Source organism: Pempheris klunzingeri, chromosome 16 (genome assembly GCF_042242105.1).
Source record: "Pempheris klunzingeri isolate RE-2024b chromosome 16, fPemKlu1.hap1, whole genome shotgun sequence".
Lineage (NCBI taxonomy): Eukaryota > Metazoa > Chordata > Actinopteri > Acropomatiformes > Pempheridae > Pempheris > Pempheris klunzingeri.
The window spans coordinates 7,398,582-7,422,066 of NC_092027.1; the positions used below are offsets into that span (position 1 = coordinate 7,398,582).

The 23,485-nt window shown below is 41.7% G+C and overlaps 3 protein-coding genes across 5 annotated transcripts; 1 reads left to right on the plus strand and 2 right to left on the minus strand.

The window, feature by feature from the left end:
• Positions 1-505: 505 nt before the first annotated feature.
• Positions 506-13,016, minus strand: ehmt2 (euchromatic histone-lysine N-methyltransferase 2). 2 transcript variants are annotated; one of them, XM_070846644.1, is made up of 28 exons: positions 12,987-13,016; positions 11,876-11,945; positions 11,603-11,764; positions 10,984-11,261; positions 10,663-10,732; positions 10,454-10,536; positions 10,213-10,326; positions 9,971-10,042; positions 9,265-9,385; positions 8,231-8,317; positions 7,529-7,665; positions 7,258-7,401; positions 6,675-6,997; positions 6,364-6,597; positions 5,910-5,992; positions 5,608-5,714; positions 4,996-5,118; positions 4,799-4,900; positions 4,459-4,563; positions 3,484-3,656; positions 3,115-3,282; positions 2,867-3,011; positions 2,673-2,750; positions 2,362-2,477; positions 2,104-2,190; positions 1,931-2,009; positions 1,499-1,674; positions 506-1,246 (listed from the first exon to the last, which is right to left on the minus strand). In XM_070846644.1, the coding sequence occupies exons 1-28, from the start codon at positions 13,011-13,013 to the stop codon at positions 1,066-1,068; spliced, it is 3,645 nt and encodes a 1,214-aa protein (XP_070702745.1). In that variant the 5' UTR covers positions 13,014-13,016; the 3' UTR covers positions 506-1,065. The 2 variants fall into 2 exon arrangements, with proteins under 2 accessions (XP_070702745.1, XP_070702744.1); XM_070846643.1 differs by lacking the exons at positions 10,213-10,326; positions 10,454-10,536; positions 10,663-10,732; ... (2 more) ...; positions 11,876-11,945; positions 12,987-13,016 and having other exon boundaries at positions 3,484-3,638; positions 9,971-10,101.
• Positions 13,017-13,149: 133 nt separating this feature from the next.
• LOC139215447 (zinc finger and BTB domain-containing protein 12-like) lies at positions 13,150-18,166 on the plus strand. 2 transcript variants are annotated; one of them, XM_070846417.1, is made up of 5 exons: positions 13,150-13,413; positions 14,545-14,752; positions 14,855-15,049; positions 15,420-15,632; positions 16,452-18,166. In XM_070846417.1, the coding sequence occupies exons 2-5, from the start codon at positions 14,549-14,551 to the stop codon at positions 17,556-17,558; spliced, it is 1,719 nt and encodes a 572-aa protein (XP_070702518.1). In that variant the 5' UTR covers positions 13,150-13,413; positions 14,545-14,548; the 3' UTR covers positions 17,559-18,166. The 2 variants fall into 2 exon arrangements, with proteins under 2 accessions (XP_070702518.1, XP_070702519.1); XM_070846418.1 differs by having other exon boundaries at positions 14,549-14,752.
• Positions 18,167-19,205: 1,039 nt separating this feature from the next.
• nelfe (negative elongation factor complex member E) lies at positions 19,206-23,435 on the minus strand. Its single transcript, XM_070846498.1, has 11 exons — positions 23,395-23,435; positions 23,028-23,113; positions 22,476-22,545; positions 21,908-22,053; positions 21,731-21,805; positions 21,435-21,472; positions 21,052-21,347; positions 20,776-20,920; positions 20,568-20,622; positions 19,674-19,776; positions 19,206-19,572 (listed from the first exon to the last, which is right to left on the minus strand). Exons 2-11 carry the CDS (start codon positions 23,100-23,102, stop codon positions 19,499-19,501), a joined length of 1,077 nt encoding a protein of 358 aa, XP_070702599.1. The 5' UTR covers positions 23,103-23,113; positions 23,395-23,435; the 3' UTR covers positions 19,206-19,498.
• Between the last annotated feature and the right edge of the window lie 50 nt (positions 23,436-23,485).

The following is a 23,485-nucleotide window of genomic DNA, read 5'->3' on the forward strand; positions in this document are numbered from 1 at the left end:
TCCTTCTTACAGGGAGGCTATTCAATGATCTAGACACTTGGTTAACCATCAGGACATTTTTTTGTCCAACCAGCAATGAAAACTAACAATTTCCATTCACAATTTGATTTTGAATCTTGGGCAAGGATTTTTGGCAAAGTAGGACCTCTTCCTTCAATTAGATCTCTGGCTGCTCCTTGTGCAGCATCCCTCTTTGCCCTGCAGCCTCTAAAATGCCCCCTGCTGATGGTCCAGTGCCACCAGCAGGCATACAGTACATAGTACATATATTACTTCCATAAATAACATTTCTTTCAGCCAAGTAGCGAGAAAACGTCCAAAATACACATTTAGGAATTTATATTCTTATTATTATTTATAGGATAAAGTTTTTATATAGTGTTAAAACTGTTTGGCTGCTGTTATGGAAGGAGAGCTGTGTTCACATCTGCTGAAAAACACCCCTCTTTCAGATCACAACAAAAGCCAATGAGCAGATTTAAAAAGAAAAGAACGACACACTCAATACAAGAGCCCAAAGATCAACTCATGAGCTAATTTATTACACTACATGTGATAAAGAAAACAGTACGTATAAAAATAAAGAAAATAAAGCTAACACAATCATCAAACAAACCAACTCCATTCCTCAGGTCCTTAATGAGTCCGGTATGGGCTAAAGCTCGACTCGTTCCTGCACTGTGTAAAAATGCTTTGTGTTTGTTGGCACAACAGAAAATACAGCTGTATGATAGTTACATGGTGGCAGACTCTGAATGCGCAAACTTCATGTGGCAAGGCAAAAAGGACAGTGATGTACAGTAAACATACTGTATGTACAGAATCACAATTTAAACATAGTACCCAGACAGTTTGAGATATGTCAAGGCCCCCGTGCTCTACCATAGGGGAACTTAAACTTTAATGTGGCAAGTTTTGGAGGGGGGGGGGGGTACATTTCAAGTAGAAAAACAGCACCATGCTTTAAACACAGAAAATGTAACATGATAAAAACGTCAAGGTGAATTTTCCATTTCCAATGTGTGCATGTGAAATGGATAATCCCAAAAAAAGGCCCCAAATGTTTTAAGAGTTTCCCAGCATGGTCATCCCGATGTCAGCTCCCGACTCTGGGCAGGCCTCCAGTCGAGCCAGTCTGTTCTGCTCCAAGGCGATGGCCTCGGCCGAGTGCTTGCACTTCTCTGATCCACACTGACAGGTGAAATACTTGCTCTTGATGTCCCAAAAGCGATCTCCGTAGTCGAACCTAATGACACAGACAAGGGCAGTCGAGTTAAAGAATGGCCAGACAAGACTTCAGGCAAACATATATAGATATATATATATATAAATAAAAACAAAAATCTGTGAGAGCCAATTAAAACTCTTCCCAAAAAAGGTGATTTAATGCTACGTATTGAACTAGAAGAAAAAAAAAAAAAAGGGTGAATATCGACTTGAGGAACAAATAACAGAAGTGCAGAAGGGAAGATGTAAGAGACGATTATAGACGTCTCACCCTAGCTCTTGTCCGCTGAGGATGTCTCTGGAGCTGAAGAAGGCGATGCGAGGGAATCTCAGGTCCTGGTGCAGCATGAACACACGGACTGGGATGAGGTTTGGGTCACACAGGTGGTTGATGAAGCGGCTGATGTTGCCGTAGTACCGGGCATCGATACAATACACCTCCCCGTCCTGTACAGAAAGCACGGCATTGTGTTAGACGCCTACTGCTCTTCACATATTTCAAATTACCTTTATGTTCGTGTATTCTGCCTTTTCTCAACGCTTTATTGATACTATGTGAATATATGGATGACTGAAATGTCTCAAAAACTACTGGATGAAATTTACCCTCTTCAGATAACAGCTGTGGTGATCCAGCAAGCATGCTAACACACTTTGCTAAATCTTTGCTGAAACTGAAAGACAAATTCTAGTAAGAGTTCACCTTGTTGTCGAGGTCAAACAGGTAGGAGTCGTCTTCTCTGACATCTGCCTCTGCATCAGAGATCAGCTCCCCGACATATCTGAGTGGACAGAGGAAAGGAATTTAGTTTCTGAACCGCTGCCTCCTCACATAAAAGCGACCTGTTGTGTGCCAAGTGGACGAGCCTCTCTTACTCGCAGATGAAGCTCCCCTGGGGAATATCCTGCAGAGCTCGAACTCCCCAGCCCATCTTCTCTGTCCTGTAGAGCTGAAGACGAACCCTGAGGGGAAAAAAAAGAAACGAGAGTTTAGACTGCACTGGCCGAAGAGACTTCCAATTTTAAATTTATAAGCAGTTTACTCCACTGTGAAATCTTTTCCTGTGATAATTAGTTTAAAAAAAAAAAAAAGCTGTATGTGTTGAGAAACATTGAGTTAGATGTGGTTCTTACTTGATGCCTGCCTGAACCACCCTGTTTTTGCATGTTCGGTAACAGGAGCACGCCATGTTGCATTCAAATATCAGCGGAGGTTCAATTTTGTTGAACTCCTGGAGAAGCCGCTGGTCCTGAAAAGAAGTTATACGACGAATATAATGAATCCTTATGAATCTCAGACTTTCAAGCCAAACCTCCTTATAAGTACTGCTAATAACTACAGATCTTTATTGATCCCATAAAAAAAAAAAGAAAAAAATTCTCATTTTGCTAATCGGTCAAGGTGCAGATTCCTTTGATGCTGTAGAACAACATTTATTTTTTACCTTGTCATACCAGCAGCGGATACTGAGCTGTCCACAGAGGCAGTTACTAGACGAGCAGTCGTCTGTGCAGCTACAGTGCTGGAGTAAAAGATGATTAAAAATGGCATGAGATGTATTCTTCATGGCAGATAACTGTGTGTTTGTGTAACAGAAAGAGTTCAACAAAGATAAAATGAGCAGCTGATCACGCTCACCTGTAAGTGTGTAATATTGCGGTCTATGTTCATTGCTGAGGTTTCACAGTTTTCTGAGACGTATTTGTAGTCTGACGGACAGCCCTCGTCGTCCACCGCGTTCACACAGGGAATCGGTACATTCTCATAGCCCTGTGCAATGTCACTGCAACAGAAAGCAAGGACTTCAATCAGGAACATCAGGAAAACAAGAAACAATATGTTTATCATTTGAAGACAAGGCTCCATTAAGCTAAGACAACAGCTACCTGCAGATGATTCTTTCAGTCCGAAGCATGCGATTGGTTATTCCCCTTCTCAGCTTCCTGTTGATCTGGAGCGCCACCCACACTGGGGTGTCGGCCCGTGCGAGGGTCAGAGGCGTGTCTCCTTCCCTGTTCATAACGTCAATGTCTGCACCTCTAGACAGAAACAATCTGCGGAAAAGAGAAAAATTCACATCATTTCCACACAATTGTACCATGTCATTCACGGTTTGTTTATGGAAACAAAATCTCATATGTTCTGACTGTGTCGAGTGGAAAAGTTACACCAGTCAGTGGGTGCTACGGATGTAAAAGCATACATGTGATTTACACATTAAATGACGCTGCAGCCTGTGATTGACTTTGACTCACGTAACACAGTCCAAGTAGCCCTCTCTGGCGGCGATGTGGAGCGGCGTGTCTCCGTGCACGTTAACTGAGGAGAGGGAACAGCCAGAGTTCAACACCAGCTCCGCTATATCCACATTCCCTGCATACGCCGCCCAGTGGAGACACACGTTCAGCTCCTGAAGAGAGAGACAGGACTGTTTAAAGTAATAACCTGTAATATTTTCATGCAACTGCATCCATTCTGCCGTTTTTGTCTCAGTCACCACTTGGTACAAAGCAGACCTGCAAAGTGAGTCAACAGCACCGTATGTCATTTATGCTGCTAGGGGTCCCTCAATCAAATCAATAACCAAAGATGTAGTTTTATGATTGTGTGACATAGCGTGGGATCACGGGAGCTGTCAGGCAGGAATCACATTCGATGACGAGGTAATGTTTTAAAATTTATTGAAGTTACGTTTGATCACTTTTATACATGGTATGTCATTTCATTCATTTCAGCTACATGTTTGTACTTTTTGGTACAGCTTCAGTGGGATCATCACAACGAAGCAATACGAACAATAGAATGAAAAATGACAGTGAAATGAATATTTGAATTTTAGACTGAAGACCAGAGAAAACAAGAAATTTGAAGACATCACCATGATGTCTTTTTTTCCCCACTTGCTTTTTACAGACCAAACAATCAAAAATAATAACCGATTCATTGGTAATGAAAACTATTTCTAGTGGTGTTTTTGCAAGTTTAAGATCACCACTTAAATTGGGAGGTTAAGATGGTGCCAGATCTCTGAATCACAGAGGACAAATCCCATTTTTTCAGTGATTATCAGGCCAAAAAAATAAAACACATACACTCAGTGTTCAGGTCCACCTTTGCTTTTGTTAGAAAATATGGTGGGAATACTCAGGAGCAACTAGACCTTCAGCAAAAATATAATTTCATAATGTAACATATTCTACTAACATTGGCGTTTGCTACTAGAAACTTACTTTATCATTAATGGTGACATTAGCTCCTCTGTTCAGCAGCGCTTTAATCACGTCTACGTGTTTGTGCTCGGCAGCCCAGATGATCGGCGTCCAGCCACCGCTGTCCTGAAACGAACCAACAGCAAGAATCAGAATTAGGCTACACAGGTCAGTGTGATCCACCTTCAGCAGGACAGACATGATGTGCTTTGCTAAAATGATCACATATCTATTGGTTAAATATTGGAGAACTGTCCAGAGGCTGATTATGGGAAGATCTTAACCTGAAGTAATTGTTGTCAGGGCAGTGCAAAGGTTATTTGATGGCCCTAAAATACCAGCATTTTGGCTCTTCCATTACCTGTGCATTTACATCAACTTGCCCCGTTTCCAGGAGCATGTTAACAATTTCCAGGTTTCCCAATTTGGCAGCGTGGTGAAGGCCAGTATACCCATCCTCCTCCTGAGGACAGAGGACACAGACAAAGACTGAAATCCATATCAACCACACCACTGACAGGTCACATGTTTTTATTTTAGGCTCAAACCGACACTCACAATATGATACACGCAGGCGCCGCTCTGGACCAGGTAGCAAGCCACCTCAATGTGATTGTTGATGATCGCCTCCAACAGAGGGGTCCTCAGGTCTTTGTCCTGGGCATCCACTTGAGCACCGGCCTGTTAGTACAGAATCAAAAGATAATCATTAAACTAAGGCACAAACCAGGAACAATTTTAAAAGACAATATAACGTACGTTCAATGCATCAACCCATCTTTGTTTACATTTTAAAAATTAACCTGCAATAACACATCATCACGTTTTAAGTTGGTATGATCCAGGATGACACAGTCAAAGTTCAATATTATATATATCAATATCAAGTATCAATATTATACTGAAAATATTTGCCTTCTGTGGCCAAAACCAACACAAGGAGCAGTGGGCTGGACAGCTGAACAATGAGCTGAAACTCCCAACAAAACTCTGTAAAGTTGAGGAAGCTGCAGCTTACGGTGATAATTTTCTGTGGGTTTACCGTCACTAGGAGCAACATCTTTTAGACTTGTAAGAAAAATACTGATTATAGCTACTTTATAGCATGTGTACTAATCACAGATAAAAGAAACCACTAGATGGATGCTGGTAATGGAGTCAATTTCTCACCTGTATGAGCATGTAGCAGACCTCCAGCAGACCTCTCTGAGCTGCAGCATGTAGAGCAGAGCGCCTGTTCTGAGAGTCGGGCTGATACGTTGGATCTATGCCCTCCACTGTGACGCACACACACAGTTTTAATTAACAAATTTGTGCAAAGTCACCATCATCTTGTCTTGGGATAAGCAGCCAAGAGGAAGTACACAAATTAACATTTCTCATATATATAAAAAACTTTTAATGTGTGTGTCTGGTAAAATAAGATCCATTGTCCATGAATAGTACAACAACATGTCATTTCTACCACTTACTCAGCATGAGCAGGACTCTCTGCACCTCTCCTTGTTTGGCAGCAGGGTAAAGCTGGCGGGGATGAAACCTCAGTTTTTTCTTCCTGGTAAACCAAAAACAATAATCACCAATTTAGTCTCAGCTTGCCTGATGTCCTCTTGGGTCCACTGAAAGTTATGCAGTTTTCATGGGAAATGGGCCAAATCGGCTAAAGCAAACACAACTGGAAATATTTTGTCTTGCTTCTAAAATTGCAACATGCAATTTTGCTGTGACTGCAGATGATTTGTGTGCTTGCAACAAAGATCCCCACGGTTAGTGTAGAGGCTCAGACTGGGATTTCCTGAACAGATGCTTTATAAATTGTCCACTGCTGCATATCAGAATTTTTTTTTAAAATAAATACATTTCTGAACTGCTAGCACAAAAAAGAGTAAAATGCACTTCTGGAATTGGTAAAATCCAAATGCCAACCTCTCGGTGTCTTGTGTGAGAATGGCCTTCTGCAGCGCCGCCCTGCTGGGCCCAGGTGGAAGCGCACTTGGGCTAATAGGTTTCCCATTTGGCATACAGAGAGAGGGCCCCACGCTGTCCACCCCCTCCTCTGCTGGGGGGACGGTGGACACAGTTGCTGCAGAGGCTACAGGCTGCTGGGGCTGCTGCTGCTCCACTGCCAGTGTTACCAAGCCATGACTACGTATACGCGCGCTGGAAGAGACACAGGTAAGAACATTTTATTTAGTGTAATTTAGCCATTAATTCTCTCACACATCACCCAATCTTACCTGACAGGCCTTTCAGGCATCTTCCCGTCCTTCATCCCTCCCGTTGAGGCTGCAAGCGAGGGTGCCGTAGGGATGGACGGCGGCAGAGACGGGGTGGTAGTGGAGGAGGCCGACATGGTGACGACGGTGGTCGCGGAGGTGGTGGCCGAGCTGAAGGAGGGGATGGTGACCTCCTGGGCCTCTGAGGCATCTTCGCCGCAGTGGGGACAGAATAGCATACCGCCGCCGTTTGATCTGCTGCGCCCACCGCCCAGCACCGTCACACAACCCCGGTGGAAACGGTGAGCGATGCGCTGGTCTGGGCAGCACTCAAGAAAAGTGCCCTGAAGGAGCAGAAAAGATATCAAGAGGGAGAAACAAAAAGAGAAGGAGATATGGAGGAGGAGGAGGAGGAGGAGGAGAAAGTAGGATATCGAGGAAGAAAAGGAGAAGGAGGATATCAAGACGAAAGCATCGACATAAATTCTAAGCCACATTTAAGTTAAAGCTTGCAAACCCATTCAGCATCAACAGCATTATGAACCAGTTCTTGAAATGATCGTCTGTGTTTTTAATGATGACAGCAGGTGGTTTAAAGCCTCACCGCTATGCAGAAGTACCCACACCCAGGGCAGCAGTGGTGTTTGACCATGTGTGACCGATGGACATCACAAAGCACCATGAGGGGCACCCGACTGGACGGCCGCATGGTCTCCCCTTTTATCGTCCGATTGGTACAAGCCCTCAGCTGACAAACGGAGCAGGAGGAGTGAATTTACACAGTTAGAGATCTTGCTGTTGATCAGCAATTCTATTACCTCCACACAGAAATGACAAAATAATATTTTATTCCTCGGCTACAGGCAGGGACAAACCTCTCCATTGATGCTCTCGGTGGCCATGCACTGCCTGCTGACGCGGTGGCTGGTGCTGTCCACTCGAGGGGCCTCCATCCTGCAGCTGCACAGAGGAAGCTCCTCCAGCCGCTCCGTGTCTCCAGCATCACTTCCCTCTGAAGAACGTAGACAAAGATTTGATTGTTAATGATGGTGGTTTATGGTCAGAAGACAGCTGTCCATCTAACATCAAAGGAGATAAACTAAGGACTTCAATTTATTAATGGTCACCAATGCAGAATTTATAGCACAGCTGATTTTTTTGGTTTTTCTCTTCTTGGATAGAATGTGTAATTTGAAGATGTCAACATGTGACAGGTATTTTTCATCTATTTCTGACTTTCTATAGACCAAACAAATGATTCATTTAGAAAAGACTTGTCAAAGTGGTCAGTACTGGAAATAATCATTAGTTGCAGCTCTAATTTATGCAGAAAATGTAGATCTTAAGTGTGCAATCTGATATTATCTGGAAAACTGGAATACTTTCATTACAGTTGTAGATCACACCAAGTCACCTGCCCATCTGTTTTGAATTAAAAATAATATTTTCACTGCCCCAAAAGCTCTGTTTCTTGGGAAGACTTTGGCTTTTGTTTGTACTACCGTGGTTATGGAAGAAAGAGAAGGGAGAACAGTTGACCTTCAGATTACAGTGACCTTTGCCTATCATAAACATACCATGATGAGGAGAAAGCGTGAGACTGTCGGCAGCAGCAATGTCAAGAGCACCCAGAGGAACCTCTGTGTACTCAGCAGGCCTCCCAGCTGAGGACAAATGACAAACTATCAGCTCCATGACAGATAGATACTGGAAAATCATGCAATCTAATCAGATACTAATGCTTCAATACAATACCAATAAAAAGCTCCTCCGCTCGTATGTTTTACCACACACAGGATAACTTTAATTAGGCCTGATTCATTGTAGTTTGCCCATCTAATGAAGTAACTAATCAGTACTGTAGTCACTGATCAACAGAAACATATACTTTAATGTTAAAATAAAGGAGGAAATTCTACCAGTGTTCACACCCTCAAATCAGTGTTTAACAGAGGTACCTTTAGCAGCAATTACAGCCCCAACTATTGCACATCTGGATGCTGTTTTCCCAGTTCTCTCATCCTTCTGTAAATCCTCGATTCTCCAGCTCTGTATCTCCTCCTGAGTTCTCACAGAAATAATGGTGGCCTCCCTAACGGGTGCCTTCTTTGCACGGACACCCACTTTTTGAGGACAACGTGCTTTTTGCGGATTTACAGCCGTGCTGTATTCTATCCACTTTTTGATGATCGTCCTAACTGAACTCCGAGAGATATCCAGCACCTTGGAAATTCTCTTGTAACCTTCCCCTGATTGGTACTTTTCAATAATCTCGTCACAAATTTCTTTGCTGTGTTTCTTTGTCTTCATGATGTGGTTTTTTTGGCAGGAAATTTGCAAAGCAGTGGTTGGAGATTCCAGACAGGAGGAGGATCTAAGTCACTTATCACTCCTTGATTAGACACAGGTGATCTCTATTCAGCTTATTATGCGACCATCTACTGTTGGACCTCAACTAGCTGCACCAGTGATCATTTAGGTGGTTCATGGTAAAAAGGGTGAACACTTTTTTTGAGTTTTCTGATCAACTAAAACTAACATAATTAAAAGTTGTTAATTGTTATCGGAGACTAGCATGATTTTGGAAAACCCACTAGGAAATGTTACTCACCTCCCACTGTCTCCACCACGTCAGCCGTGTCTCTGTCTTTGTCCTGGTCTGACTGCGCCCATGAAGACTCCTCACCCTCATTTCTAATCTGGATGGCCTTCTGAGTTTCAGACTCTGAACTCTGCAAGGGAGAAATTCTGTCAGAATATAAAAATACAACTGTGAAGTACAGAAAAAAGGGCAAAACTTCAGCTCTAGTTTATTTTTCTACTAAATCAAAATTCCGTTAAAAGAACTTCAAGAATAGCTGACTATTTCATAATAGCAAACAGAGAGGGGATGTGGAGTTGCAATTGTTAAAAAGGTAGTGGTGCCGGCCAGTTTGTCCAATTAGTTTTGTATTGTGAACGTGCACAAAGATGCACAGTCTTGCCACAGTAAAAATGTTAAATGTGTTTTTTCTATTTGGGAAACTGGACGGAAAGACCAATAAACAAAACAGTGGAGCAAGAGGTGTGCTCTTCCCAGTCAGGTAAAAGAAGAAAAAAATGTCAATTATCCATTATACAACCTGTATTTTCAAGCAAGGACAGGGGAATACTACAAAATGTGGGCTGGTAGTTAACTCGAGTGACATCTACAGTGTGTGGAGGGTTATGAGACAAAGGTGTGGGACTAAAAGAATATCTTAAGTAAAAGATTAGTGTAGCTTTAACTGTTTAAAAAATGTAATATTGAAGCTAGTAAAATAGATGGAATCACTCACATGATCCGACATATTCACTGACCCCTCTACATCTTTAGTTTGCTGTCTTGCTTCTGCCCCACCATCCTCAAACTATATAAAGAAGCAGTAAGGAACACAAGTTCAGCAATAGAAATAATATTACCTTTCAGCTTATAACAAAAATCATGCAGTCCATGTACATGCATTATTCTCGGTACTTTGTGCGACTTTTGACAATGGAGTGACTTTTAACAGATAATAAATGAATCCGAGCATCACACCTTGTCTGAATCTCGTGTGGACAGACTGGAAATCTGAATTTTCTCAACTATCTCCTCTGACTTCCCCACGCTGCTGTTGCTCCTTTCTGCCGCAGTCTTAGTAACAGGCTCTACCTTTTTATGAAATAATGTTTTTTCTTAAGTTTTAACAGCAATCAGGAAAGACATTAACGATGGACAACATCAACAACTGAAACAAATTGCAAGTGTAAATTATATACCTGCAAAAACATAATCTTACCACATTTTGAGAATTAAGTGGAACGTTCTCAGACTTCTCAGGTGTGCCGTCAGATAAATGACCCAGTTTTCTCCTTTTTGCAACTATTGAACACACAACAATACAACATAAACCACAAAAGAGTGTAACTTAAACAAGGCATGCCAGCTCTCCCTTGGTCATAGTAATTTGATAACATTGGTTAGTGTGAGTATTATACAGCCACTAACCAGTTTCAGAGTCAGAGGAAAGGTAAGCAGGGGATCCTGAAGGTGCCACAGGTGCCTCAATGTAGCTCATCTGTGAAACAAAAATAGTCAGTGACTCAAATGAAAAGGTTGCAACAAAGGACTGAACCACCGCTGTGCATTTTATCAGTCTCTTTACATTTTAACAGAGTTTTACTTGATTCAGGAATCAAAACAAACTAGGTCAATGTGATATCAGACCACCAAACTCTGGTACATAAATAGACAAAAATGGAGGTTACACGTTTGATTTTGCTCACGTCATATGGAAATACTAACTCACTGGAGATGATAGAGGCTCACCTGCCCTGGTGGAGGCCTGTTCATGGTCTTGCGGGCCCGGTGGATCTTGGGTGGGGCGGGGGAGGCAGAGGGAGATGAGGAAGTTGTGGCAGAGGAGGAAGAAGATGAGGAAGAGGAAGATGAAGAGGAACAGGACGGAGCAGCGGCTGTAACAGATTTACTGCTGCCGGGCCCAGAAACACTCATCTTTGCCCGTCCAGGGGATAGGGTTGAAGATGTGGAGGGAGAGGAGGACATCAACGAAGAGGACACTGATGGAAGGGACTTAGCTGCGTGTCCTGTAAGAGGGTCGTACAGGCAATTACTGTGAATCACTGTAGAAATCCTTTCACTATCTTTTGATACAAGCAAAGATTTTGCTGCAGAAAAACTATGTTTCTTTCTCAGCAAAGCAAAGTCAAAAATTTCTAAATTATTATCCCACTGAAATATGAACATCATAGCACCTTGTGTCAACTGTTTTTATACTGCTACATTAATGTCCTCCTTAATACATTAATTCCTGCTGAATTTATGCTTCAGGATCAAATCATCTTATTATAAAAAATGTATTTGACGGATGAAATCTAGTGAATGAAACATCCACTGCTTCAGCGCTGATAAACACCGGCAGTCTTACCTGCAGTAGGTTTGTTTGGGGAGGAAGCAGGCGACCATTTCTCTCCCTCCTCTCCGGCTCTAGAAGCGTCCTTCCCAGGTTGCTGAGACGACAACATCGATGGCATACCACCCATAGGCTCTGTCTTCTTGGCAAAAGTAGCTGTGGTGGAGGCTGCATTATCTGGAAAAGATCAGAGTTGGAAGAGACTGGTTGTGTACCTAAAATGCACTATTTTCAAACAATAGTATATCTGTCTATTGCATTATCTGTTTATAAGAGGTCTAGACATACCTTCCTTCACTCTGCTTGGTCCAGCTAATGACTCTGCTGGTGTTTCCAATTCATTTTCTTCAGGAGGCTCCTGGCAGAGAAACAACAAATAGCAGGAAATATGTCAGAAAATCTTATCTGAAGCATCTGATATTCAGGATTACAGAGTACAATAAGCAACAACATACTGCTAGTAAAAACACACTTCCCCCGGACACAAAGACAATACTAAGTTGGTGGTTCAGGTTTTAGTTCTGGGTGTCATTACAGGTGAATAGCAGATATCCCTGGACAAAACATTATTTGTTGTAAATCAGCACGGCTCACAACATACTCAAGTTGTAGTTAACCGTGTACGGCGAGATACACGAGATGAAATGTGGTAAATGGTCTCATTATATGATATCATATCCAGTCACTGGACAAACACCAAAAAATTTTGCGTCCATAAAAGTCAGATAAACTTGCAACATAATAGTATCATCTGATAATGTGTTTATAACTGCCAACGTTATGGGTTTAGTGCATTTAAGGGACCAATTTCCGCCTTCTCCTCTCAAAATAAACCTTTCAACCAATGGCTGACCTCCTCTGCTGTTACGTCAAGTGCCGCCATCAGTCAATCGGCCCATTCATGTCTTTTACACACACCAAAACAAAACTATAAAACACACAGAATGTAGATTTCACGCATTAAAATGCTCCCTTTTCTCCGGGATTGCCTCGGTAGAATCACACTGTACATAAGTGACTGTTTATCTTAACAGTTGGTTTTGAAAACCGGTTCAAACCGAGTGAATCACACAAAAACCTCTTAACCTGATAAAAAAGGCAACACGAGAAGACGGTTATACAGTGATGTTAATAGTAAATGAATCGAAACAATAAGCAAAACATTAACGACATCAGAGCAATTTAGCTGAACATAAAAGTGTTGGAGGCTAACGTGGCTAACTGTGTAGCACAGCTTGTCTCAAACAGCTCTTATAATCGACAAATAACGATATTTTGCATTGTGGCGGACTGCAGATCAGTTTGTTGGTTTTACTACGTAGGCATGTGTGATTAGAAGAGGTTAAACAGGCATATTTTCCACTAACATGCAATTTTATGCTGCAGTGGGTTTTGCTACCTTTGTCGTTGTCTCAGATGCCGACATGTTTCCCGATGAGCAGCGACGTAAATGTACGTGCTTGCATCATCGACCCGGCCACGCCCCCTACGCGACCCTTGATATTACACCAGCTGATCAGAAGTCAGCCTGCGTCCTCTGAGTTGACGGCCACGGCGGAGAGGGGCGTTCCACGAAAACCGACTCCAAGTCAGTTTAGAGGCGGAAGAACAGAGGTTTGTGTTTTGTTGTAACGAGATGCGCTTTCTCCTAAAAAACAGAGATTAAAAAGTAAACAGAGATCGAGGTCTTAGCGAGTGGACGAAGGGATGAGGAAATACTGCCGGCTAACTAACGTCAACAGCGGTGCGGTTGAAACAAACCCAGATTTGTCTTATTAAAAAAAAAGCCCGGAGGTCATTCAACGAAAAGGAAAAAAAAGGGGAAGGTGAGTAACATTAACGACAAAGTTTGACGGTAACTGGGGAGCTTTTGTTTGTTTCTGTGGTTGGACACCAGCAGATGCCAGCAAGCTAATTGTAGCTAACGTTAGCTAAGACAAGTGGGTAACGTTAGGCCAGAAGGAAAGGACGAAATCAATGGAGTCCCACAGCAATCACACCAGTCCAGTAAATTATCTCATTTTATTATACTTAAGCTGAACTGAAACAATCTTTAAATACACCTATGCTAGCTTAGTGTTAGTCAGTCCTCGTGGCTTCTCACACAGCCACTCGTGTTAGCTAACTTTTCAACATCCCTCAAGTGAAAGCAGGCGATTTATCGACAAAGTAACGATACAACGTCAGTGATGTGAGGTTAGATATCATCAACTTTACTGATTTACAATAATGTTATTATAACATGTAGTAACATTCGTGATACACCTATAATTGTGTCCTTTGTAGGTCTAAAAACAGCATCACTACTTGTGTTACTTCAATGGTCAACTGGTTCTTTTTGTTTGACCATCATATCAACATTACTGATGATTTTTCTCACAGGTTATAACCTAAACATAACTAACACTTATAGTGGGACATGCTGCAGGCCAGTCTGCAGTGATCTGATAAGGCCCAACATGATCAGTTATTCTACATTGCACATCAGTGTATATATTCCTTCCTCAAGTGTCATTTTATTTATGCTGCTGTTAAGATAAAATTTCCCAGTCTGGGATCAATAAAGTACATCTATCTATCTATCTATCAATACAGCCCTGACATCCAAAAACTCAGAATCAGTCCTAAAAATAATTATCTAAATGCCAATATGTCAAATTGGAAGAAAAACGAGTTTATAACTGTCCTAATGTGCCCCAATCATTTGACTACACCCCAACTAAACCCCGTGTGACTGAATCCCAAGCTTTACATGTGTGCAAGAGTTCATGCGCTGTTCAACAGAAGGACAAACTGTTGTCGATCTCAGATGCCTGAGTGTTGAGCATTGAAAACAGTGTTTGAGTGACTTTTATTCACCTCATCGTTTTACATTTACTGTCTGCTTTTTGACCTTCTAATTCTATTACCGTCTCATTGAGTTATGTGTAATAAAGACTTCCCTGTTTCTCTGCAAGCAAGATGGAGATGCTCTGTTTCCGGTTGCCGGGCCACGGGGACACAACCCTGAAGCACATGAATTCGCTGCGGTCCCGCCAGCACTTCTGTGACATCACCATCGTGGCCAGCAACAACCAGACATTCAGGGGACATAAGGTGGTGCTGGCTGCCTGCTCACCCTTCTTGAGGGACCAGTTCCTCCTCAACCCATCCTCCAAGCTTCAGGTAGCTGCATGTCAACGCACACAATGTCTCGCTGTCATTGTGTCTGTCGTCAATGCTAAAATCGGTGCATGTCTATGTTGCTGGTTTTACGTTTTTACCCAGGTGTCGATGCTGTACCACTCCACAGTGGTGTGTGATCTGCTTCAGTCTTGTTACACTGGTGTCCTGCAGTTTAACCCGGAGGAAATTGTCAACTACCTGACAGCTGCCAGCTACCTACAGATGGAGCATATTGTGGAGCGCTGCCGGGGAGCACTGAAGAAGTATGTGCAACTAAAGAATCCCAGTCCACTGAAGGTCAGTAATCCAAAACAATAACGTGGTTATTTCATTGTTTCTTTATGTTGTACAGTGATGGAAAAATATTTTCTTATGCACATTCTTTCCAAAGTTGATTTGGTTGTAATTTGTAGACTGCATCTGAACGTGACGTGTCTTTAATTTTCTCTGTAGAATAAAAATTGTGACAAACTTTCATATTCCAAATGTACATTTATCTGTTCAATTTTGTAAGTTGCTATAGGAGTGATTTTTCATTTAGACACCTTGTAATTCTTCAACATTTTGTACATACAGTATGTTCTCAGCACTTTCATATCTTACAGCGATGCAGTTTTTGGGGGATTAAAGAAATGCAATGATCCGTTTTTCCTGTTTCTTCTTCTAGATAACTTCAGAGGAGGGCCAGTCCCGACCCGTGATTGTCAGCGGAAGCATTCACTCTGTTGCATCTGCGTCTCCCACTAGCCGACCCTCCCCTGTGCCCCCCCTCAGTCCTCCTGTGGTCCGTGCAGTGGAGGAGAACAGCGAAGATGTGTCTGCTCAGGGCAGCAGTCAACAGCACGGTGACAGTCCCATAATGGATGAGCCATGTATTAAGGTTTGTGTGTGAAAGAAAAACCTAAGAACATGGTTCCTTTTTTCATCTACACTGAATTTACAAATCTACAGTATTCATGAAAATAATGATATTAATCATTTTAATTATAGAGCTAAACAAAGTGTTTAACATCAAAACAGTGTGAACAGTAAAAAAAAGTTAAAATAGTTAGATTACAAGAAGAAGTTAAAAGTATAAAACAATAAAGCATACGAAATAAAACAACAACAGTATGAAAACATAGTTAATACTCAAGAAAAGCCCTTAAAAAGCCAACAAGGGGCAAATAATTGATACAGAAAAGACTGTTTTGTGTGGAGTGTCCCTTTTAACCAGCTTGTGGTTGGTCACTGGTGTGAATTGCCACACTGCAACAAAGGTATAGCAGAGTGGGGACAGCTTGTAATCCCACGTAATGTCTGAACAATAATGTCAACCGTACGCATGGTAGAAAGAGCCCCCTTTTGTCCCTACAGGACTTTTATACTGAGTCATAAACGGTCTCCGCAGATCGTCAGTGAAGTGTGATAGAGAGGTGGTGTGTTACAGAAGATAACAGAAAGCACAGGATCGACACGGAAGAGAAGTTTTCATGGATAATTTTTTTTTTTAAATGTTGTTTATCTCTGTTTTCTGTCACTGTAAATGTAATGTTTTTAGGTTGTGGACTGTAGGCAGGACAGAGTAAGCAATTTTGGGAAAGTCTGTGAAGTTTTGATGTTTTAAAAAAAAAAAAAAAAAATGTTTTTTCGATATTCTATAGACTAAACAAATCTTTACAGCAACACACACTTTACTCAGTCCTCATTTCTGTTACAGGTTAATACATCAGACGAGGAAGAGGTCAGACAGGAGGACTATGATGTGTTCAGAGTGTACATCTCTGAAGAAGAGCAGATGAACAGAGACAGGGAGTTGGAGAGAGGAGCTCCCTCTGATGGACCTCCAGAGGCTTGTTACCCAGAGGCAGAAGGTATCGTGATTGGAGGAGAGGGCGGTGAATATGACTTGAATCCAACAGAAGAAGATCTCAGCACCGGGGGGCTGTTGGTAGACGGGCTCCGCGCTGTCAGGCGCAGGCTGCCTGACCCTAAAATTGGCCGGGGCAGAGGGCGAGGCAAGGGGCGGGGTTTTAAGAGGAGAAGGTGGGTGTCGTCACAGGAGAAAAGACCTCCAGCCATAGATCACCACCAGGATTTATGGTATCTGGCAACTGCAGGGATGGGGGCGGGTTTCGGACTGGACTACAGCCAAGAAGGGCTTAAGACAGGAAATTACGTCTCGGTTGAACTTCCCCGGTTAGACTTCAGCATGGCCGACGCTCAGGGGGAGAAGGTTTCACCAGTGGGTGCCAACAGTTTGACCCAGTACGCCCTGGAGGAGTCTAGTTGTGGTGCTGGCGAGGGGAGTTCAGGACTGACCGTTGGGACAAATGAGGGAGGGGATGAGTCTGTTGCAGTGGTGGGATCCACTTCAAGTGTAACCGGGCCCGTCATCTGCGAGCACTGCGGCCTGACGTTCCCCTCGGCCCACTCCCTAGCCATCCACTCCCGCTCCACTCACCTGCTCTACGCCTGCCCCTGCTGCGGAAAACACTTCCACCACTCGGCCAACCTCACCCGACACATGGCCGTGCACCGGGGCACCGGCAAGACGCACCAGTGCCCGCTGTGCTACAAGACTTTCACCCAAAAGTCCACACTGATAGACCACATGAACCTCCACAGCGGGGAGCGGCCACACCGCTGCGCGTACTGCCACGCCCGCTTTGCCCACAAGCCCGCCTTACGACGCCACCTGAAGGAACAGCACGGAAAAACCACGGGGCAGAACTCCCTACATGAGCAGGAGGAGAGGGAGAGAGGAGCTGCTGGAAGAATTCGAGAGGAAGAGCAAGAATGTCTGGTTACTGAACAAGTGTCATAGGCCAAAACATTTCAGACAGTAAAGTCTAAAGCTCATCAGCTTTTTACACACAGAGTGACGATCTGTCCAGTGGGGAGGTCAGTCACAAAGGGCTGGAAATGGATTATGAAGCCTATAAAATCTCAGACTGTGAAAACAAAAACCTGCTCATGTGAAATATGTATCAAATTTGCATAGAAATATGCAAACAAAGTTATAGATGTGGGTTAAAATGACTCCACATTGAGGAAAGAAGTAGGGAGACGGTGGGTGTTACTGATCTTTGATCTTCAATCTTAATCATCAAGTCCCAAGTGTCCTCAGTGACAAAGGCCTGTTGATTTTCATGCCTGTTTAGAATAGTTTGACTCAGAACTGTGATCTTAAACTTGAATATATGTAATACATGTTCAGGACGATGAGTGGCCTCCGTTCAAAGAAAAGATGATGTAGATGAGTGTAAATAAAACAACTGGAAAGTCTCCTTTCTGTTACACGAAAACATTAGTAAAAAAAAAAAAATCTCATGAAGCAGTCTGAGGCCCTCTTTTGTTCAGCGTTCTCCAGGTCCCAGAGGAGTTGAGCCAGACCAGGAGATGGTGTTCAGTATCAATGAAAATCTTACATTATACATATGGCCTGCCAATGCTGACAATAAGACATAAGCTTTTTATTATTTTTTTTAGTCCAAATTAAGTTTTTGGAGGGTGTTCAACCACATTTTTAACAACAAAATAACAAAAATGTCTAAATAAACCAACTTGGAGAAGACAATCTGAAGTTAAGGGCTACAAAGGATCAGACAAATACTCCAGGTTCACATTCATTCTGCCAATGAATGATATATACATATAGATCTAAATATGTATTTGTTATTCGTTCAGTTTATCATAAACTCTATTCATATCCTGATTTGTCCAGTTTACAAAGACGCCATTTTGGACTGATCTTCATGTCAACGTTTCACCTGATCAGCTAATAGTTATATAAAGTTTTCACAGTTTGCACTTCGATACGTCTGCTTATTTGTTTGTAACTAGTAAAACAGACACTGACCTAATTTAATTAAAAATGAATAACTTAATTCAAAGTGTTTGTATTTTATCTTAAAGTAAGAGTACATATTTCTCACAAGGACTAAATGAAAGCTTGTCCATTCCTTGTATTCCCCTCTTCTTCTTCACTAACTCAAGTTATTAAGACATTTGGCCATGTTTGGAAAATACCATCTACTCTATTTATACTGTATAACTGCACAGTATAGTTATAGGTTGGATGGAGGAGTGAAGGAATTTACAGATGCCTTTATAAAAAACAAAACCTGATCGGATCAATATCTATTCCTTTTGTGATAACTAAAGCTGTTGTACTTCGAACCTATTTTCTCCTTGATGACTACGCTTCCAGGGATTTTAATGGTATCACCAACCCACATATAGTTTTTCATCAGGCCTTAATGTGTACACAATCATTGACATTATGAACAAATCAAAAGCTTACTATTGAACCCTGGATAAACAAGTCTACTTACTTCCACAGACACAATACTGTAGTGTGGTTACAGTAGCTGTGAGTGTGTGACTCTTGTAGGGCTCCTGAATGTGGATTATTGAAGCTTTGACTCCTTAACCACATTTCCATGTTTGATACTGGACACACTTCCCACTTTGACTTTGTTTATTGTTGATAAACAATGTTGTCATGGAAATCTCACTCAAGGTACCAATGAATGGATACTACAGTATTTATTACAAGTATCTTTAGTTTCATGAGAAAAGCTTCCATGCACAGCATCACATACCGACCATGTGAACTACAGTGATCTAATCCAAAAGGCAACAGATCATTTTGTACTTATCCTGTGACGCAGACACTTCAAGCAACAAAATAGAAAAAAAAAAAAAAAATTAGAAAATTAAAAGCTATAAGCCAAAAGTGAAAACACACATTATTTTTTTTCTTCATAGGAAATCTTCACTGTACACGACCTGGTTCCTCTTGTCCCTGTAGGAGCCTTTAGTGCTGTTCTGAACCGCTGTGAAAGATGGGAGACGTCAGTGAAGGTTAATCCACGCTGTGCAGACACACGGAGAGTCTGATCAATGTTTAAACAAACGATGTGAGAGCTGTGTTTACCCAGTGAGGCCCAGACAGATTTGCCGGTGGCAGCATCCAGCATGGGCTGCTTCCTGGCGATGCTGACTTTGATGTGAACGTCTCCCACTGTGCTTCCATTCAACTGTGAGACCAAAACAGCAAGACGAGTTTAGAGCGGTGGCCTGCTTTCTGCATGAGCAGGGAATCCCCACAACTTCAGGGTTTCTCCTAGTAAACTAAGAGAATTACTAGGGTTCAACAGCATTTGGTTCATTAGAAATTATGTTAATAAAAGTAAAAAAATATTTGAGCCCAAAAGCTCCGTCTTGGCCAAAGGAATTAGAGAATATAATTTCAATTAATTATCATATAATTTGACCATCATATGTAGGTAATACTGTCCGTTCACATTTCGCTTCTTAAAACCATTCATTGCAGTTGAAAGCTCCAAAAGCTATAAAACGATTTAAGATTATTTTGTCAAACCAAATATTAATTACTGAAAACATTTTTCCCTTTTACTTGGCATTTCGAATATATTAGACAATCTCTCAATACACATAATCTACATATAATTTACATTACAAATAAAAAATTATTGATTCATATTGGGATGGACAAAGGGAGATTTAAGCTTCCCTGACAGAAAACAAAGCTAATACCTATTTCAACACATTTTCTTGCATCTTTTACAATATACATATGAGAAGTGAGTTTAAAACCCACACCTGTTACACTGCAGTTCATATTGTAACACTTTCATTGATTCATTTCAACTGGCTGAGTTTCTGCTCTACTCTTAATTACATGTATATTCTCTTTTAAATGTCTTTGTTGAATCCTGATTGTTTGTTTGCAAGATTATTAACAGATGAAGATGCTCATACACCATGTATAATAATGTATTATATTATATTTGTCTCATATACCAACCTCAGCTACAGCCTGGTCTGCAGACTCCATCTTCTCAAACGTGATAAATGCGCAACTAGAAATAGAAACAGGAAATATGAGTCACATGTGAATCATTAAACAGGAGCAGGAGAAGACAGTCTATTGTATGTAATGAGAGGTGATACATTCTTAAGAGTAGGTAGAGAGGACCATAATGTGCACACAGAGTTATTTAATGGTTCCATACTTGCGTGGGTTGTCCATAGAGAGGTCGATGATGTTTCCGTGTTGAGAGAAGGCAGAGCGTAGGCTGTCCTCTGCGAGTCCAGAGCCATAAACATACACTGTGTTACCCTTTCTCACCCCTCTCCGCTCTGGGTATGAATCTGACCCTGAGAATGAAAACCAGCATACCGTTTGAGAACATTCACCACACTATTTCCACATTATGACTTGGCTCTACACAATAACTGTAAAACTGTGTCCGTTTCCTTTGTATACACAACAGATATTAGTTTCTCACGTCTGAAGGGTCCATCTCTGTCTCTCTCCCGATCCCTTTCGCGTTCTCGATCCCTCTCTCTGCTTCGGTCTCTGTCTCTTTCTCGGTCCCGTTCCCGGTCTCTGTCCCTGCCTCTGTCTCTGTCTCTCTCCCTGTCCCGGTCTCTCTCTCTGTCCCTTTCCCGCTCCCTGTCCACCTCTCGGTCGCGGTCTCGCTCTCTGTCTCGCTCTCTGTCTCTGTCTCTGTCCATTTCACGGCTGGACGACATGCCGCCACTGTCCTCCTCATCCCGGTATCGGTCGCTTGAGCTGACAAAGCTGCCGGGGCAGAAGGGGGAAATCATGTTATACACAGAAGCTCACTAAACATGATGTTTTGTTTATTCATTGTTTTTGGGGAATTACCTCTCATAAAGAGATTTCCTGTGGGTTCTCTTCCCAGACTAGGAGAAGCACAAACATGACAACATCAGAATAAGATGTACCTGTTTTCTGTGCAACATAGACCACTACAGCTTGTTCCAACTTGTGAAACGTGTCTTGACCATTAAATGTACATAACATGGCATATGTGTCTCTTCAACTACCACTGAGAGTTGTATTTGACAGAAATTCTACATTTGGTATTTAACTTTTTTTTTTTTTTTATTTAAGAGGAAGTGACTTAGACATCAAATTAATTAGTGTTATATCCACTATACCTCTGGTTGTTCTTCATCTGCAGAGACACTCCTTTGGAATGGTAAGAAAGCAGGAATTGGGCCTTTCTCAGGGTCCTATGACAGATAAAGCGCTGCAATTAGAAAAGTGAACAAACAAAACAAAGCAAGCTGAATATCAATCGAAACCACAACACTGTCAAAGGAGTGAAAGCTCACTTTGAGTTTGATTTCCAGCATTCGAGAGCGTTTAAATCCCGAGTTCTTGTTCTCTGATTTGATGGCACTGATGGCGCCCGACTTGATCAGCATCTTCGCTTGCTCCGTGGCCGTTGCAGTGTCAACGACAGGCTGATCTGATAAAGCTGTTATGAAAGAAAGCGAGAGGTAAATAAAAGTTTACTCAGGACTGAAGCAGATTAAGGTAGTTTGATGAGCAATTAACATAATACATGCTGCTTTTGCAGAAATAAGAATTGGGCCTCAAGAATACTTTAGTCAGAGCTAGCTTGAGTGAGCACAACTTATATGAAGAGAAAAATGTAATTTGTCCACTTATTTGTTAGGATTTATGATCAGAACAGTTTTGATTTCTCTTCAGTAGTGTGTTTACTCTTATCAACGTGTTTTCATTTGCTTTTTAAATTCTTGTCTCAACATGCATCTTTATATATAAAGAAAGTGACTGACTGAATGAATTATATAAATTATGAATAAACACAATGTGTTAGTTACCTGAATAACGACAAGTACACACATTAATTTAAATGGAATCAATTGCACTTACTCCGCTTCAAGCCACTTTGGTTTGTCTGGTTGGTTGAACTTTGCTTCTTCAAGGCAAGCAGTGCCTTTTTCTGAAATCACAGTGAAAACAGTTTAGAATACCACAATATTAGGGGATATGACAGCAAATGTCCAGTTGCTTCCCTCGTGCTGTACTGACACTTTACATTTATACTACTTTGTCTTGCTTTTTACTACCTGTTTACATCTCTGTTTATTGATTTTACTACTGTTTATGTCTACACACCCCAGTATTAATATATATTTATCTACTTCCTGTGTAGAAGTTTTTTCCCCCCATCACAGTTTATGTATTTGTTGCAAAGTTGCATAAAAAGTAGAATGAACAATGCTGCACAGCCTCTCTGAATTGCAGTTCATTCATTTGTCATTGCTGTACACCTGCATAACACAGTATATGTATCTATATATTTCATTTTATATATATTGCACATTATTATTATTGCCTTTTAATTTCTGCATTGTGTCGTAAATTCTTTACCTATGATTTAATCCAGTTAATATTGTATGAGCTTTGTTGCAGGGACCTTACCTTTTTCTTGAGTTTAGCATATTTCTTTTGCAGAGCCTCCTCTTCCTCCGTCAGTGAACTTGGAAACACCACCATGACGGCAACCGCTACAATACAGAAAAGTGCATTAACTAACAGCTGGCAACACTAAAGAGGCATTAACAAATTCGCATATGTCCTTTCAACCCGTCCACCGCTGCTAGCCTTGGTAAGCTAATTAGGTGGCTAGCCACACACAAAAAACATTTCCGGCTAAGAAATACAAATGTAGCCGCACAAAAAGTACATGACCAGTCTGCAATGATAATAAAACACGTACGGTCTATTAAAGACATCTAAATCTACATTACATAACAGTTATTAGCTTTTATTGAATCAATTCACTTACCGAAATCAAACAGTGGTGTTACCACTATTGCTTCCACAATAACACCGGCGCGCAAATATGACGTAACACCCATTGGCGGCGTATTTCTTTT